General features: G+C 27.4%; 1 protein-coding gene across 4 annotated transcripts; it reads left to right on the top strand.

Annotated features, from left to right (window-relative positions):
- Nucleotides 1-512: 512 nt before the first annotated feature.
- LOC112694475 (Bardet-Biedl syndrome 4 protein homolog) lies at nucleotides 513-18,759 on the top strand. 4 transcript variants are annotated; one of them, XM_025569939.1, is made up of 10 exons: nucleotides 514-738; nucleotides 822-973; nucleotides 1,161-1,273; nucleotides 4,225-4,319; nucleotides 4,392-4,554; nucleotides 7,078-7,231; nucleotides 7,313-7,435; nucleotides 11,661-11,832; nucleotides 14,252-14,445; nucleotides 18,553-18,759. In XM_025569939.1, the coding sequence occupies exons 1-10, from the start codon at nucleotides 708-710 to the stop codon at nucleotides 18,628-18,630; spliced, it is 1,275 nt and encodes a 424-aa protein (XP_025425724.1). In that variant the 5' UTR covers nucleotides 514-707; the 3' UTR covers nucleotides 18,631-18,759. The 4 variants fall into 4 exon arrangements, with proteins under 4 accessions (XP_025425726.1, XP_025425724.1, XP_025425725.1 ...); XM_025569940.1 differs by having other exon boundaries at nucleotides 515-738; nucleotides 14,249-14,450; XM_025569938.1 differs by having other exon boundaries at nucleotides 517-738; nucleotides 14,249-14,445.
- The last annotated feature ends 1,679 nt before the right edge of the window (nucleotides 18,760-20,438 follow it).

Consider the following 20,438-nt stretch of genomic DNA (forward strand, 5'->3'; position numbering starts at 1 on the left):
ACTATTCTTTAAAAGTTTATTATATTTTGTTAACCTTTTTATTTTTGCGGACAAATATTTTTAAAATAACAATTTGAAGGTCTGATTAGCTTGTTGACATAATACTTTATTTCCATATGCAATTTTTAATTTGTTGTACGTAAACATTATTTGCGTATTTTATGATCTCTTCACATCATTTATGCAACATATTATAATTATTATTTGTTGTTATAATGTGATTCTTGATTACTTTTTCTTGAAAAATATTTTTTTTTTTTTTTTTATTGAATCAAATGAAGTTTTATTTTTTTATTAAATAAAAATTTCGAATCGCCAACATTAATACATAAGATCATTTAAATATTGTACTTTATTGTTTAATTTATAGTTGTTAGTTTCATATGATACTATGCTATGATATTTGTACTAACAAAGTAAAATTATTAAAATATAATTAGTTCATTTAAATATAGATTTTTTTCTGAAAAAAAATTTGTTTATTTTTTTACATAAAAGTACTGTATATTATAAATAATTATTTTTTTGATATATTGTTGCTTAGCAACGTTGTACAAGCTATCAAAACATTAAGCTTTACTCTATTAAAACTTATGTTTGTGTGTTATCAAATTTTTAATGTATAAATATATATCGTGAGTAAAATATAATTTTATTATCATTATTTTGGTACGTGTATTGATTAATGAATATTACTGTTGTGTGAAATGGCAAATGGATTAACTTATAATACTGCAGGTAATTTAGTAAAAATTACATACCAGGCTCACTATGATTGACGTACTCTTTGTCAGAAAAAATTTAATTGAAATCCTTTACAGAATCAACGATGCTAATTTTCAATGTTCAGGAAAAATCTGACTGGATTATATACAACCGTTACGTACAGCGAGATTTGGAATTGTGTAAATTATTAATTGAACAAGAGTTGCAAAATACCAAGGATAATAATGAATTTGCATTTTATATACTGGTAAAACATATAAATGCACAAAAATAAGCCTTTGTTTAGGTTTTGATAAAAATTAATTCAATTTAATAATAATAACTAAAGCAAAAAGCATTGTTACTGGAAACATTTATAATATTATTTTTAAATGTTTGATAATGCTCGGTGATCATTGTTAAGTTGTATGAAAAATATAGATTGTACGTTCTAGGGGTTGATATATAGAGAAGAAGGTAAAATAAAAAATTCATATTGGTGTTTCGACAGATATTATGCTTTAAATCCATTCTGTGTAGAAGGAGTCAAACAGATTGCTCGATCGTGGTATGTTATCTAATAGTTTTTAATGTTATAAGTATTTAATTTTTACATTTACTAGTACATAACACTATTTAATAATTATGGACCTAATGCTGATTGCTGACCCAAGAGGGTGTAAACTAAACTGCTGAATCAAATATTCGCTAGAGATGGCTATTACTCGTAGATATAATGCTGGCTTGATACATATCAGTCCCTATTTTTTAGTAAACCCCGGCACAAAGTATGTAGTTCAAAACTGGATGTGTGTACTATGTATTTGTAAAGTGTGTACTTACTAAATACTAATAAATAAGACTACTATGAAGGTGTTTTTCAGGAAGCCAGTTTAAGCGAGACAGCCAATAAGGACTTAAATATATCTATTAAATTTTAAGTTATATATCCCACATTAAAATAAATAATTTGTAAATAGTTTTCAGATTTATACTAGACAAGTGTAGGTATATTTTCAGTTTAAAAAATAATAATAGACTGATAGTTTCCTAATTAATTTATGCAATTTTATTAATAAAAAAAAAACTATTATTAAAAATGATTACTTACATTGTACTAAAAATTATAATCATATAAAAGGGAAGCTCTATAATATATTGTACATTAAAAAATGTGTAGTACTAATTATGAAAAATAGGGACTGATGCACAGTGGCGTATATAGGTTAGAAATTTATGGTTAGTACGACCCACGTGTGCATTTCTTTAATCTATGTATTAATTAAAACCAAACTGTCTAGTATGGGAAAAAAATGCTCTCTCCTAATTTTAAGCAAATTATACGCCCAATTCTTACCTACGCTTGCCCGGTATGGGGTGATTGTGCATCCTCGCTCATAAAAAAAATGCAAATTGTCCAAAACAAAGTCCTCAGAATAATTGCAAATGTTCCGTGGTTTGTCAGAAATCCAAATCTGCTATTGATACTTTGAATAAACTATCCGTTGATTTTTTTCCAAATATATGGTGCTTAATGTCAATATTAGTAACTTTACCAGTCTCAACAGCGTCATCAGAAAGATCGTTTTCGATATTGAAAAGATTGAAGTCGTGCTTGAGAAGTAGTACAAGCGAAAATCGACTAACAGGATTATCTCATGTCAATTCATCGAAGTATTTCAATAAACACTGAAGAAGTGATAAATAATTTTGCAAATCTACCTCGAAAATTAGACTTTGTCCTGTAATTAAATTTATGTATTCTAATTTTCATAGTTATTAAAAATAAGTTAATTTATAACCTTCATTTAGTATATATTTTTTCATAACCCCCCCCCCCCCCCCGAAATTATTCCTATATACGCCACTGCTGATGCATATTAATTAATTTCTAATTGTATGTAAATGCCTAACAGTATCATTTTCACGAAATAAGGAACTTCAATTACTTTGAAAGTACTAATCGAAAAATTTAAAAGTTTTAAAATTATTGACAATTCCAATACCATTTTACTACTTACACACTGATTATTTTATGCTTAGATGAAAAATAAATAAGAAAAAGAAAGCGAACCTGATTTCAGACTAAAAGTACTTTAAATTACGGAAATTTTTTCCATGAAATTTTACCTTTTAATTTGCATAGATAAAACGACTATTTTGTTTTACTTACGTTTTAAAATAATTCTAGATAGTGGATTTTCATAGCCTAAAGTAACATTATATTTATTTTTGTTTTCTAACCTAACCTATGGGTAAAGTAGTACAAAAAATAACTTTATTATTATCCATTTAATGTTTCCAATATTTAGTATATATATTTATATAGTATATATATATTACTTGGATGTCTCCTAAAGTACTTGCCTACTCACATTGACTTGAGACATAGAATACATTTACCTAATTACTAAAAATCAACATTTAATGTGTATTATTGTTTTATTAATAAAAACATTGTAATGCATTTAAATTTTTCTGTTGATAAAATAATAAATTTGTTAAGACTGTTGTCAGTGTGATATTTTAATATTCATCGGACTATCTTCACATATAATTTTTTTCTATTTTCATAATAACACTATAATTTAATAAATTGTAATAAATCGATATTCTGCATAACATGTTTTGATGCCTACCAGTGCTGCAACTACTGGGGTTTCTGGGAATGTAAAGAACCCCCGGGCCACTGTTAAATCATAACAAATGGACTATGACGAACGATTTGATTAAAATATCGTTTTGCTAAACTACTCGTATTAAAGTAGAACATGTATTATTAACTTTTGATTTAATTATTGATTAATACATGTAATAGGTACTGATTTTCTTGTTGACGATTAATATTTTTTGATTTGTTATAATTATTACACATTATAAGTGTAATGATAATCAATAAATACCAAGGGGTTGAAATCCATTTTTCCTCTTTGCTTATATAATGTTATAATATATGTTGCTTATAGTATTGACTATAAAGTATATATTATTTATGAATTAATACTATTAGCGAGGGGGAATCGATCGGTATTTTTTTAAGGCCTATTGTTACCTATTACACTAGTAGCAAGCGAAACGATCGGTCTTTTTTAAGGGTCTATGGTACATAGGCTTCACTATATTTGCTTATACACTCACCAATATAGGTATACCAAGTTGTGGCACTGGTGCCTACTATTAAATGAAAAACTTTTGGAACAAAAATATGAGATACGGTCGCCCGCTACGAACCAATAAACTAATAAACAACGTTGTAATAATTTATTTAAATATTTTTAATAATCAATTCGAAGTTATAAGTATTTGACGTCGTTACTGAAGTTTATATTTTATTCAATATAAACAGATGTATGCGAGCCATGTGTAATTATACCTATATATATATATATATATACTTATACATTTATATTAAAATAAATATTATTATTATTTTATCTAACTAAATATTTAATATTAAAAAAGTTATATGAATGGATATCTTCATATATTATGCGTCGATGCTCGATGGCATTGTTTTAGTTTACTTTTGGGGAGGAATGACGAAGCCAAGAAAATGTATTTAGAAGCTGAAAAAATGTGCAGAGAGCCAGACACTAAAGTATATTACAATCTTGGTGAATAATTTAAACTTGACTGACGTTTTGTTATTAAATATTTTAACTTAATTCTCTTATGGTCCTTTATAGGTTTATGCTATCTGAACTTGGGAGAATGGGATAAATCCAAAGAATATTTTAATCGCACTATTCAATTAAGTAGAAATCAAGACGCGTACGAAAAACTTGCTTCAATATTTGTTATGGAAAATAATTTAAAAAATGCGATCAGTGTACTGATATCAGCGTCGAAGTTAGTTATTAAAAAACTACAATTATTTTAACTAAATTTTATTACTAAAATATTTTATAAACTATTTGGATTTTGATTACAAATAAGAAAATAAGGTAGATTAGATATTATGGTAAATGGTTACATTATGGTAAATCATTTTACAGTGATCGATAATAAATAAAATAAAAGTATAAAGCATACCAAATATTCAACAACTTTTTTATATATTTTAGTATAATAATTAGGGCTCGGAAGTTTTAGGAGCTAAAAAAGGTAAAATATGCACGAAAAAATTGCAAAATAAGCATTAAAAATGATAAATATGTAAAAAAAATTATTCTGAATTCCAAAAATAAAATACATCAGATGTTGTTAATAAATTAATAATATACATTAAAACTATTTATTACTAAAAAAAATTATAACTGGCTGGCATTTTGACATCTTATTGAGCTGAAAATAAAATTAAAAATACTTTTTCAGTATTTTTTAAATTCCGAAAAAAATATAGGTTTTATACTGTTAAGTTATTGCATTGAACCACCAATACTTTCTTAAGATTTTCTAACTCAAATGAACGACGATTATTCGATAAAAGATGACTATGGCAATGACAATAAATAACTTCGTTGATAATTTTGAGTTTTATATTCAATATTAGTTGAAATATACAGGTTAAGAAAGAAAAAAATCAATTTTTTTAGAAAAATATGAAATATGCTTAATACGCATATAAAATCAATGAAATGTGCACATTTTTAGCTAAAATTGGCCAAATATGCATTTTCAATTTTCTATCTCGCAATTGTATACTTCAAATTGTTATCTAGGTCTGTTATAAATCGATATCATACAGAACAATAAGCATTTCCTATAACTTTTGACCCTAGTAATAATTCAATAAATTTTACTGTATACATCTTTATAGTTTCACTGCAACAGTAATATCCGTATTTATTTATCTGATATTTATTCAGGTATATAAGCAGGGCCGAATTATAGTCATAATATAAGCGGACTATTACTTTTGGTGAGGCTCTTTCACCTAAAATTATTTTATTTTTTTATTCAAATTTAGTAATCTGTAATCAATATTAATTAAATAAGTATAGTATATTTGTATATCATAGTACTCGTATTAATCGTAATCAAAATTCATTGATAAAAAAATACTTTATATTTGTTATCCAACGATTATAAAACATTGTTGCTCCTTTTAATTTGCGACCACAGAATTATAGTCCCCCAGTGGTATATTAAAAAATGTTTGGGGGTTATAACTCCCTTCCCCCGAAATGTCTCTGAAACTAAAAAAAAAAAAAATCCTATGGTTTGAAAAAATATACCTACGTTTTATACTTTTTATTAAGTATAATTTCACTTTATAGTAAATAATATTAATAATATACAAGTCCAGTGCAGTGTGTATATAATAAAGTTTCTATGGTAGTGTCACTGTGTAAACATCTGATAAGATAACAATACACCTCAATTGCAATCAGTCAACTTATAACTACAATAAAACAACTGCATTTTTAAACCACCTTATATTAGTAAAAATATTGGCTATTGGTTTTCCCGATTAGAATAGAATAGATTTAATTAGATTTCTTCAAGAATAATATCTAGGCTTAGAAACTGCGCCCATTGTTCAAAAAAACATTCAAGGTACCTTTTCGATAAAATTGTGTTAAAGAATTTTAAAAATTATTTTCAAATATGGAATCTATTTGTGACAAATTTAATACTTCTATAAGCTTGACATGATAAAATAAACGTTAACCATGTAGTTGTTATGTAAGTCCACAACAAATTTATAAAAAATCTATTTTCATTTTGTTTTTAGATAATTTATCGTATTAATTAAATTAAATATTTTTATCACTCAAGTGTTTTAAGTAATTTTTTTTTTTTTTGAATTTTAGCCAAAGCAGTAATGCAAATAACTCAAGACAAATAATTAATTAAAAAAATTAATTGAAACATATCAAAAAATTATTTATGTTTATACAATAATTATATTTTAAATGAAGAATAGACTTGTGGTATACCATCACCGATGGAATTCAAGAAAACTAATGTTATTGATCTCTACTTTAATATAAATTTAATTAAATTTATTAATATTTCATAAAGAAAAATAGTTTAAAAATAATATATTAATATCAATAATCTCTAATAGGTAACGCAGAGTATTTCTAACCAATCTGAACTTTAAGGAGGCTCCCTTTAAATTTTTCTAAACTGGGGCTGGGAATAAAATGGTCCTGTTGCTGCCCCCCCCCCCCCCCCAGGTGACGACCCTGTTTACATGCATTATATTGTTATACTTGTATTCATAACCTAACATAATTTAGTTGTTCATGTTTATCATATGTACCAAACTGCTGATTTCGATAAAAATATAATAAGGTATATAGCGCTCATCGAATACGTAATAATATTTACGTTTTTAAAAATAATCGATTAAAGTAAATGCATTACTCACGTCAACGTTCTGTCGAAACCTATTGATATACATTCATCATAATGTTACTGTAGGTTGTTTCCATTCAACACGAATTTGTCGGTGGACCTGGGCTTATTGTTTATGAAACAACGCGAATACGATCAAGCTTTTAACGTTCTTGGAAACACACTTTGTCAGGACCCTGAAAATCCCAAAGCACTCTTAACGCTAGCAGCCGAAATGCAGGTACCGTAACATTATATTTTCTATATTTTCCGTCTAAGGAAGTTATAATTTTTGCTTATAATTGAATCGCTTTTATGATAGAGAAATTGTGGATACGACGAGGCATTGTCTAAGTACACGAGGGCAGTTACCGACTTATCAGAATGTTCCGAAGCGTGGAACAACATCGGAATGTGTTTCTTTGGCAAACAAAAATACGTTGCGGTAATTGAATTAGTACAGTTATTTGTTTAAAGTTTAATTCACATTAGTAAAAAATATTGCTTACCCGCTATATGCACATTAACTTGCTTAATATCAATAAATATAAATGTGTACCAGGGCCGTATTGAGGTCTGGTGATGCCCCTGTTGAATCACTGTATTTCCCCCCAATGGGAAATTTGCATTTTTTTTTACAAAAAATCATATGAGATATATAAAGCATGTATAAAAACATAGTATACAACAATGATCATATTCGACCTTTTATTCTCGGCGGGCCACTTTAGTAAACAATTATCTTAGAGCAGGCCACCAAATATAAAAGTACGAATAATATCAATATTAATCTAATAATGTTATTTTGTTACACATAGTAGGTGTTCAATATACAGTCGACTCTCGGTAATTCAAACCTTCGATAATTCGAAACATTCGGTAATTCGAAGTAAATACTCGGTTCCTTGAAAACCACGCGGTAATTCGAACAAAAACAATGCATTTAAGTACACTTGGTAATTCGAAATTAAATTTTGGGAAAACTGGCCACTAACACTTGACAATTCGAAGTATCATTCGTTTAATGCTCGGAAATTCGAAGTATATTCACCAAATGTATTTTATCTGTATTCTTATAATCTTTTTATTAATAAATACTATACAATCGTGTAGAAATTTAGATTATTACTGTCGATAACTATAGAATATTATTGTAAGAACCTTATCGTTTTATTTCTCAATCGTCTCTAATCGTAATTTAACTCGTCGAGTCGTCGATAGCCGTCAGTCGAATGTAGTTTTATTTTAGTTTCGTTTGGTCGGTTGTAAAGTCAAGTTCATGTGATGAGTGCGTCTAATTCTAAAAAATACAAATCTTTGACGATTTCGGAAAAAAAACAATTGATTGAAGCGGTTGAAAGAGGTGACAAAAAAACCGAAGTGGCTAAGACATTTGACATTCCTTTAAGTACACTGTCTACGATTTTGAAGGACAAAAATAAAATCATCACTGCGTCATCAAGCGGTGGTCGGAAACGAAACAGTAAAGGTAAGAACCAAGACTAGAAGAGTGTTTAGTACAATGGGTTAGGCAATGCAGAGGGCAAAATGTGCCTGTAAGTGGCCTCTTACTCAAAGAAAAAGCAAAATCATTCGCCAAAGAGTTGGGCATCCCGTTTTTCTCAGCTAGTGATGGATGGTTAACGAATTTTAAAAAAAGAAACGGTATTGTTTTCAAAAAAATTTGTGGAGAAAGTTCTAGTGTTGACAATAACGTGTGTTCAGAGTGGCATTGTAAACTTTCAACTTTGTTAAAAAATTACGAGCCACGAAACGTGTTCAACACAGATGAAACCGCTCTATTTTTTAAATGTTTACCAGATAAAACTTTCACTTTTAAAGAAGAAAAATGCCACGGCGGGAAACATAGTAAAGACAGGTTAACGATTTTATTAGCAGTAAACATGGACGGCTCCGAAAAGTTAACTCCACTCCTCATAGGAAAAGCTGCCAAACCTAGGTGTTTTAATGGCATACGTTCATTTCCTATAACTTATCGTTCAAATAAAAAGGCATGGATGACGACAGAATTATTTAATGAATGGTTGTTTTCACTCAATGAAGACATGAAAAAACAGGAATGAAAAATTCTACTGTTTTTAGACAACTGTACAGTTCATAATAACCCCCCACCTTTAACTAATATAGAACTTCAATTTTTTCCTCCTAACACCACATCGAAGTTGCAACCACTCGACCAAGGTATAATTAAGAATTGTAAAACTTTTTACCGTCAAGAAGTTGTAAAGAATGTTTTGGAATGCATTGAAAGTGAACAAACGCCAAACATTAGTGTATTGACTGCTATGATATTTATTGATAAGGCATGGAAAAAAGTGGTTCCTTCTACGATACTCAAGTGTTTTAAAAAATCGGGATTTACCAAAAAAATTCATGAAACAGAAAACGACCAGTTAAATATTGAATCGATACAATGGAATTCCCTGCCAACTCAAGAAAATGTATCTTTCACTGATTATGTCAATATAGATGAAGATGTTGCTGTATGGGGAGTCTTCTCTGATGCCGAAATTTTGGAAAATACATTAAGCATTGATGAAGACAATGAAGATGACACAAGTCCTCTACCTCTTGTGACTTTAAAAGAAGCCAGTTTATCCTTGGAAAAATTACGAAATTTCTCGCTCCAGTCAGAAGTCACTGTTGAGGTTTTTGATGCTTTATTTACTATAGAAAATACTATTGAAAAAATTAAACTAAATTCAATGAAGCAGAAAACCATAACAGATTTCTTTAAAAAATAATAATCTTTTATAATAATAATAAATAATTAAAAATGTTAATATTAACAATAAATAACTCTAATATGTATGCCGTATCACCTACTTTACTAAAATAATTAATATGTATGTATGTATGTACAATAATAAAAAAAAAAAAATTTTTCTTAACTCTCTATAATTCGAATTTTTTTTTGCCCTCTCGTTATTTCGAACTACTCAACAATTCGAACTCTCGGTAATTCGAAGTTTTTTAGCAGTCCCGTCAATTTCGAATTATCGAGAGTCGACTGTACATGTAGGTATATATTGAATTTGCTTTCAAATATTTTATTGACTTCTAAAAAGATTATAGATTGAGGTGCACACTGTAGGGACACATTCGTTTGATCAGTACGCTCTTTTAAGTGCACCGATTATATCGTGAAATTGTAATGAAATTAAATTGAAAATGTTCGAAAATAAAATTTATTTATATTTTATTATTAATAATATTTATTTAATACATTTAAAAAAAAATCATATTTTATAGTCATTTTACTTTTTTATTAAATATTTTGTTTTATTAAAAAAAAAAAAAAATAATGGACCACATTGAATACCTTCGCGGTCCACATGTGGCACGCGGGCCGGTTGGACACCACTGGTAAACAAGGTAATAATTACTAATAAACTTTTTATATACTTTTAATAATTACTTGTATTACATTAAAATATAAACAATCAATACATTATAAAAATATATAATTTTCTTCAAATTTTTTTATTTTACAATTGTGTAAGATGATTTTAAATTTGTTTAATAGAATATTACAATGGCACTTTTTTTGCTTTCATAGAGGCAAATTTATCAATGCCATTATCAAATAAATCTTTTTCATATTTCGTGAAAAATATTACATAAGTAGTGTTGAAATTTGCGCCCTTCTTAAAATTACGCTCCTGACCCATCCATCTTGCCCTGATGCGTACTTATATTTACAAACCTACTTGACGATTTCGGTGTTGACGATTTTAAAACATTTTGATTAATACATTTTTTTCTTTCATTTATATTAATGAACGGTTTAATAAACTATGTGGAAAAAAGTCTGTGTAACAATTTCATTAACTTGAAAAATTTCCTTATCTACCAATTAATTTTATAATGATCTACTAAAATCTAAAATATATATTTATGTATTAAAAATTATAGATTATAGATAATAGATCGTATTAATAACATCAGAAATATAATATTTTTCCTTTCTATAATATAATAAATGCACATCGAATTACTGCAAAGTATTTTTGTATAAACTACAAAGAATAAGAAATAAATAATAATTTTAAATAAGCACTAAAAAATATTGAAAATAATAGATATTGGTTCAAAAACTATTCAAATTATTCGTTTTTAAAAAATATTCTCTCCTTTCAATAAAATAATCAGATAGACACATTAAAAAAAAAATACAAACCTTTAACTTAAAATTAATTTTGTCACTTTTTAACAAATTTTTTTCATACTTCGCGTGAAGTACCGAGTAAGGAATATATTGAATTTTAATGAAGATCTTGTACTGCAACATCTAAAAACTTAATTAAAGAAATTTGTATAAAATAAATGTAGGTATACTTATTGATTTTCAAAAGTAAAATGATCGTTACTGAAAAAACAGTGATTTTAAATTATGAATCAAAATAAATAAAACCATAAATAGCACATTATTACGATTTAAGCTTTATCATAAATCGAAACAAATTATTTTCTTTCTTCGCCTTCTTTACGGTGGTCACACAATACAAACATAAAAAATTGCCATTTCTAGTAATACTATGAATAATTATAAAGGTACATAATACGAATGGTCTCTAAATAATATCCACAGATTTCTAATATTTGTGTGTAAATACAACGCATTTATAAATATTAATATTAATCAACAGGCTATCAGTTGTTTAAAACGTGCTGTCTATTTGCACCAGTTTAATTGGATTGCTTTGTACAATTTGGGTCTTGTGCATCTATATACCAAACAGTATGTTTCGGCATTCTTATTCCTGTCTACTTCGGCGAAACTTAATACAAACCATGCTAGCACCTTTATGCTCATTGGACGTAAGTCAATCAAAACTATTATTAATTAATTTTATATTAATCCCACAGCTAATATTATTTTAGTAAAAGTTTTTTTTCCAACCATTTCAAACCATTAAAATAAATAATAATTTCTAGTAGGCATAGGGGTGCGCACAGGGACAGCAGGTTGTGCTCTTACTGCCCCCGGACTGTTTAAATAGATTTGTTAAGACCAAATAGTTCAAGCTAGCTACCGTACAATGCTCAATAAAAAATAAGTTGGTTTATCCGAAAAGTGCATTCAATTATCAAGCTAATCTTTACTGTGTTTAAATAAGTTATAGGTTGCAAAAAAACACATTCACTACAGGCTTCTATATTACATGTATATGCCATTTGTATGAAAAAAAATGGGCCGATAGAAATATTCGCTTCCCCCGACTTGAAAATCTGCGCACGCCTATGCTCGTAGGTTATGGGTACACATTTATCGTTTGTGTTTTTAATAATTTAACGTATAAACATTAAACGCCTAAGCGTATCTAAATACACCTGCATATCTTATCAAAATTTATTGTAACAATGCATTAATAATTAGGTATTTATTAATTGCAACGATCGGAAACTTCCACCTAATGATAAAAATATACAATAGATTGTACAAAATAATGTGGGGGGCAGAAAGACTGCTAGCGAAAGTTATATTACAGACGATCAAACCAAACACTCATCACAACTAGAACACAATATCATTATTATCAGTGTTCGTAAGTTCGTTCCCTAAAAAATATTTAAATAAGCATGCATTTATGCACTTAAAATTGGCAAAATATGTTTTGAAATATGCCTTAAAAAGTTAAAAAATATGCATTTAGTATATATGTACTAAATATCTAAAATTATGCACTTAAATAATGCTTACCTAAAAAAAATTATAAATTATTTTTGAAATAACATTTTTTTTATAGCTATATTTTATTTTTTTATATCACAATTAAAAAAAAAATAGATTTTAAATACTCTATAACAGTGGTTGCCAAACTTTTTTTTTCCTCGGGCCATAAAAAACAACTTTTTTTTTATCGCGGACCATAAAAAAATGCATTCTAAATTTTTTTTTACGTAAATGCAAAATATTACAGTTATACAAATAAGTGCTGTAATATAGAAGACTTTCGCGGGCCAGATATTAAATGATGGCGGGCCGTAGTTTGGCCACCACTGCTCTATAATATCATTCTTGAGCCTTCATTTACTGCTTATAAAATATGTCTTTGTTAGTAATTAATTTTAAATCTGAAACTTTTGAAACAAATTTATTCATTAAATGTACGAGTATCAAGAAGAAAAGAAAAGAAAAATTTATATTTTTAATTTTATATTTATTTTACATTTAAATTTTTTATAGATTCTAATAGAATGTTGTATAATATGCCCGATAAAATAGAAATATGCATAAGTATGCCAAATATAAAAAAACAGGGGCGCCGTAATATAAAAATATATGTAGGACAAATCATAATTGACAATCCACCCACCCACTCACATTACATAAATACCTATTTAAGTTAATTACCTTAATTTCATTCAATAAGACAGTTATAATATAGATATATTCTTAATAAGTTCATAAAACTGTGTTATGCGTATAACAAGCAAAAATCCATAATTATGGTACCCATTTAAGAATCATACAAATTAACTATTATTAATAAGAAATATATAGTACTTACATGAAATCTACAGAAATATAAAGGTATTTATAAAAAATTTGTGTATTTTTATGTTCCTCAATTTACAGTTTTGATTAGTACTATTTTAAACAAACCTATATTTGTTTTTGTATATTATGTTTAAATTCAATATAATTATAGATCATTAGTATTAATGGTAATTAAATACAAATATATAAACTCTAATCCATTGTTTACATTTTTAAAATTTATTACTTTAAATAATAATAACATATTGTCATAATAGATCAATTTTTAATTTTTATTTAGTGTATTACGTATAATAATTATTATACTTATTTACTTATATATACTTATATATATATATATATATATATATATATACTTATATACTCAGTTATTGCCCACTCGGAACCCACCCACCCATTTCAATAAGCAGGGCAGTCGCCCTACATCAATATAGATCCCGGCGCCCCTGTACAAAAACATGCAAAATAAGATTTCACATATTTAACCGTGGTACCTTGAATTGGATTTCTATATCATCTAGCATTAAATAAAACTTTGCATGATTTATATGCAAATGCATGAACTTACGAGCCCTGATTATTATTATACGTGTTTTTATAGGTGTGGCGTATGATATTGTATTATTGATATCACTGGCTTAATCTTTTTTGTCTGTCAAACACAGCCATACTGCAGTACAGTTATGAATTATTCGGTTCATTAATCTTACCATATTGTGTGTTAATCTTCAGTAGCATTAAACAATATGAACGACACAAGAAATGCAGAAAAAGCCTATCGGAAATCCATAGAGATAAAATCTGACAATCCAGAAGCTCTAATAAATTTGGCAATTTTATGCGTCAACCAAGGGAGAAAAGTAGACGCCAAGAAATATGTCAATGCTTTTCAAGAAACATGTCTGTCCTGCAGTCCGATTGACAAAGAAGTAGTGTAAACATTTTGATTATATTTTTATTCGCTGAGTAAGAAAATTTGTACATATACCACGCCACATACTATACATACAGCACTCGTTTTAATTTCATCCAGCGACGTAACTATACGATGGCTAAAGGGTGTGGTTGTGCAAATATATTTTTACTAAAATCACTAATTAATAATTGTATAGAACCATTTGATTATCAATCATCAAATACATCTCACTAAAAAAGTTTTATTTTTTATTGATATGCTTTATTTTATCGTGATTTATTATAAGAGGTAGTGTATGACTATACGGCAGAGTTGAGCAAAAACAAATCAAAATAAAGAATAAAAAATAAAAGCATGAACAACTAATTTATTTATAAATAAAGAATAATTTTTTATTCTGAATAATTGTGGTGTACTGAATAAAGAATAAAATTATTCAGAATAGTTTTATTCGTGAGTAAAACAATTATTCAGAATAAATTTATTCGTTAAAATCATAAATGATATTAATTTTTTTTTTTAACTTGTGTATTATATTAATCGCAATCATATGGGCGTAAATTGTGCCCTATCCAAACCTAAATTTTGGTAACTAAACAGGTTACTAGTAGAAAACTAATATAGAAATGTTATCACCTTTGGCGTTTTTTACATTAATCTTTGTAGACATATCGGTAAATTACCAAACAAGTTTTTACGTAAATTTCACATAATTTAACACTTTAATAATAATTAATGATTGAATAATAATAATTCAAGTAATAACAACAGTAATAATAATTTGTAGTAATAATTATAACAATTATCGTTATAGTAACTATAATAACGTTTGTGTATCAAGAATAATAACATTTTTATATATATTATATATACTATTTAAGTCTAAATAATAAAGTCTATTATTATTATACATCGTTATTTAGGATTAAAATTTATTATTTATATGATTATAGGGAATAACGAATAACTGAATAATGAATAAAAATAAAAATCAATAATAAAATTAAGAATAAATCAATGAAGAATAATTTTTTATTCAAATAATCAATCGAATAATATTTTATTCGACTTATGTCCAACTCTGCTATACGGAGACATTGAAAGTTAAATTTAAAAGTTAAATTCTGCGGTTCAAAAATTGAAATTACATGACACTGATTCATAATTGATAGATTTCAAATAAACGCAATTGAACCATGTCATAACTATTTTTAACAAGACTTGAATCGAAAAAGACTGAATAATATACTGAGTAATATTTAAAAAATTGATGAAAAACATATAGTCGCGGATAGATCATAGTCATATGCACTCTGCAGTGATAACGAATAGTTTTTATCGGTCATATAAATATCATATAAATACAGTCATAGAAACGTATAATGAAATATTGGGTTACTTCCAATATCTATATATAGCTGTCAATCACAATATCTTTGTAAGTTGGATTTTATCGATAGGAGACAGTGGTCTCCTTTACGAACCATTTTCTTCAATATTTCGTATAGAAAGTACAGTTATTGCCTGTCAAAGTTTGGTAAAAAGATGTATGAAAGTGTATTTCGTTTGTATACGAAATAAACAAAGGGGAATAAATACAGTCCAAATGCCGGTAATAACAATAATAATGCATTGAACTGTAGAAGTGCACGTGTATTCGATAATCTTGATGGGTTATATTTTCAATAGGATTAATTGCCTGCGATAAGTTAAACGTTTTACTTAATGTAAAATTAATTTAAATTCCGACCGGTATATTGTAAATGGGAAAAGGAAGGACAATCGCTGTATAATATTAGTCAAATCGTTATTATATTTCATATAACTACTTATAGAATAAGTTTTTAATTCAATAGTTAATATTGTCTGGTCAGTGATAAGAAAAGCGATTCCGTAATTAATTTGGTGTTCTTGTACAACATCATAATTATTCTGCTTACTTTTCTTATAAACTCTGTATCGCTTTATTGATGATCAATGGTAAGAAAATCACAATAGCCGAGCTCGTTACCAACAATCCGATGTGACTGAGTTGCTTGGAAGCTATAAAACGATTAAGTCAACATGACCAAACGATTATAATAGGTACACATTGTGTCGTCGACACTACTCGTCAGTGATGTAGCTAGATATTTTTTCTAATAAAACTCGTTAATTTGATGGGAAAAATAAATGGTAAATATTTTTTTATGTTAAAATATTGTTATTAAATAAAAAATATTATAATTTATAAATGCGTATATTTTGAATTGTATAAACAACTATCGATAACTAAAATGTAATTTTTACCCATAAAATAAAAAAACTTAATGAAGTAGTATTAATAAAAAAGTAGATAGGTCGGGCCCAAGAAGCATACCCGCTGGCTACGCCATTGTATGTAGTTTTTTTATACTATATAAACGGTTGTATCAGACCTTTTTTAATTGTTCTGCCAACGCAATACATTTTTTCGGCGCACGGTAACATGTCCATAGCGCCCCAAAGTCTCTCAATATACGTTTCAGTCTCCTGCAATAAAGTAAAAACGATCAAATTTAAACAGTACATAAATAATAATATTAATATATAAATCGTTTACTATATAGAACACATATTCTCGGGTCTCGGGTCGTATAATTGTGATAATTTTACTTTTATTACTCGTTTCATCTATTATCTGATCCAAAATAATAAGTACATGAATATACGAGCGTTTAAATGAAATTAAATAATACAATTCAATTATATAATCCACATTATAACATGCTGAGGGGGTAAAATCGACATAGTGGTCCCGCGGTAAATGTAAAAACGCTTTTTTGAACCATTGATGTGTAGACAATGCACAAACGTATTCAAATCAATTTTGAGAATATTTAATAATGAAACGCAGTTTTCTATAAAATTTTGTAGAAAGCCCATACACAATTCCGTTTATGTGATTTGTTTGTATGGGATATATCACATACATTACGTATCTTCTCTAATATTATTTTAGGATATATTTTCGAACTAAAAAAGATTAGATTAGATTACGAAGTTCGAACATTTTCTTAACGAAAAATGAACCTTCCGTTTGTTTAACTGATGGGTTCATTGAAATAAGTGTTAACTTAAATACATAAGTGCAACTCACTCAATAAAAAATTATCACGCGTCACTAAGTTAAGCGTTACTATTAAGCATACTTTTATACTTGAGTACTTACATAATCGTCGTCGCTGTATTCTGGATTCATCTTGAATTCAGGAAACCTAATGAAAAAAAATAAATAAAAAATGTTAGTAAAATGTTAAACTAACATTAATTTAAGTATATAATAGATAAACAGATTAATTGTTTGGCAACGGTTTTATCACACAATGTTAGCCTAGAATTATATATGGGTAGCAAATATTTCAGAATAGTTTATTGATTTGTTGCTCTGAAATGATTATAATTTTCATTAGTTAAAGGGGAGATTCTAAACATTTAAAGAACCATTGTACCTACAGATCAAGTATTGTATACCCTATTTGAATGTATGTATCTATCTGAATAATTAGAATTTATTTTTATAGCTAATGAGTATGTATGTTGCATATACTCGTACTTGTATATTGTATAGTTACTGTTATGTTTGTGTTACAGAATCGCATGGACAATCCATCCATCTATTGACAAAAATTGAGAGGCCATGTCCTCTTAAAAATCCCTTCACCACGCCATTGCGTACGATAGTATAAATTGAAATTTGATATTCATCTGTTTGATTGTTTTATATAATCATTACAATCTCATTTTCACGTATAGATTTCCTAGATTTAGTTTTTAAAATCGATTGAATTTTCCGTCGATTAATAAAAATATAGTTTTATTAACATCGAAAGTGGTACTACAATTAATACAATAAAGGAATTATTCATGAAAAGTTTGAAGGTTAAATTGTTAAATTATACGTCTTTATTTATTTTACGTTACCGTTATTATTTATTTTAAATTAAATTACCTTTTTTATATAAAAGTTTATCAAGTTTTTAGCTACAATTGAAACTTAGATATAGTAGTAAAACATATTATCGATCAATTCGTGTTTTGTTATAAACAGCCGCCATTGTCGTTATTAGTTGTATAACCACTTATCCGTTATTATTTTCAGATCATCGAACTAGGAAAACAAGTGTCGGATGCTTTGGAGGGACATTGTTTAATCGACAACGAAACCGCATTAGAATGATGCAATTTTTTTGAATTTTCCAAACACAACAAGACATTCAAACGTGACAAAAACGCTTCATGCACCGTATCGGAACAAAATAATATTACCACGTGGATTTTACAATAAAAATAGTTAGACCAGACCTAATTTTTTGTTTTAATTCTAAAATAGGAACAATAATTGCTAGTTTTTTTTTTACGTGATTTAGATAAGTACATAACAAAAACATTTAAATTCAACCCCTACAAAGAAGCATAGTTAAATCTAATTTTCTAACAATAAAATTCGGGTTATATATTAAGTCTTTAATACACTTTTTAATACTCTTGTAAGTCATGACCTATGACAATGAAGATCATGAATAGTTTAAATAAAATTTATTAAATGTATAAATTATAAAAAAAAACTTTACTCTAACACATTTCAAAAAAATGTTTAAGCTGAAATTTAACTATAAATACGTATGTCTGTTATACGTTTAGATTATGGACCACGACTGTGAGCACATCATAAGTAAATTTATGCAATCAATCATTATGTGTTTTATGTCACGGGTAGAAATTATAACGTATACAAGCCACTTATGTTCAGTTTTTACGTTATATTCACAGTTTCAGAAATCGATTTGAGGAGTGGTAGAAGTTATTCATGAAATGCAATAATTACGTTTTATAGAATTTCCTTTTTTAAAAAGCCAACCAATGGGTCACTTACAACTCAAATTTCACTTTATAGGATAATTGATAAGTGGAATATCCCTTACAAGGCTGATTTTATATACAATTATAGCAGTGGCGTGCGGTCAGGACAAGCTAGGTAAGCGGCGCATGCCCAGCCAAAAAGGAAAAAATAAAAAGATTAATATTTCTGATGTTAAATGACAATTTGTTTACATTAAAACATTAAAATTACAAATATTTATTAATTCTTATTTTTTTGTTCAATTTAAAAAAATGTATCAGATTTTGAAAAAAAATTAAATGATTTTTTTTCGTATAGGCAATTTCTCTACAGAAGCGTTAGTATTTTAGATTGCCTTTCTTATATACATAGTTATTTATAGGAATGACCAGTTGTGGTAGAAGGGGATATACACGTTTTTACGTGATGGATGAAAGCGCTATGCCGAGCGCTTATCGATATTTTTAAAAACGGAATTCCAATATTCTTACAATGCATATCGGATTATTTTTGTTTTCAATATACATATTATAAGTTATAACTATACTACTTATATTATACTATACTATACTTATGATAAATAAATTATTTTGTCGTCAACCGTCAACGTGTCCACAAGTCTTCATAGTTAATTTTTTGTTGAACAAAAATTTTTAATGTAAGTATATTAAATTCCTATTGCATAATTTTATGGAATAAAAGTTAAGTTTACATTCGTCATTTTAATATTTCTAATTATTTTAATACTTCATGGTTGGCTGGTAGTGCAAAATTAAATAAAATGTTCTGTTGGCCTTGTGTTTTATTCACCAGGGAAAAAAAATGTTTGGTCTCATAATGGTTTTGTTAATTTAAATAATTTAACAAATGGTATTCGAAAACATGAACGATCTCAAACACATATTTCTTCAGTTTTAAAATTAAAAAAGTTTGGAAAATCTAGAATTGATTTGCAGCTTGATGAACAAAAACGTTTAGATGTAATACGCTATAATGAATTGGTAAAAAAAAATAGAGACGTTTTAAAACGTTTTATTGATTGTGTTTGTTTTTTGGCGATCCATGAATTACCATTTAATGGTCACAATGAAAGAGTTGATTCTTTCAATCAAGGAAATTTCCTCGGTTGCTTAAATTTATTATCA

Source organism: Sipha flava, unplaced genomic scaffold (assembly GCF_003268045.1).
Source record: "Sipha flava isolate LNK unplaced genomic scaffold, YSA_version1 130_pilon_pilon, whole genome shotgun sequence".
In the NCBI taxonomy this organism is placed as follows: domain Eukaryota; kingdom Metazoa; phylum Arthropoda; class Insecta; order Hemiptera; family Aphididae; genus Sipha; species Sipha flava.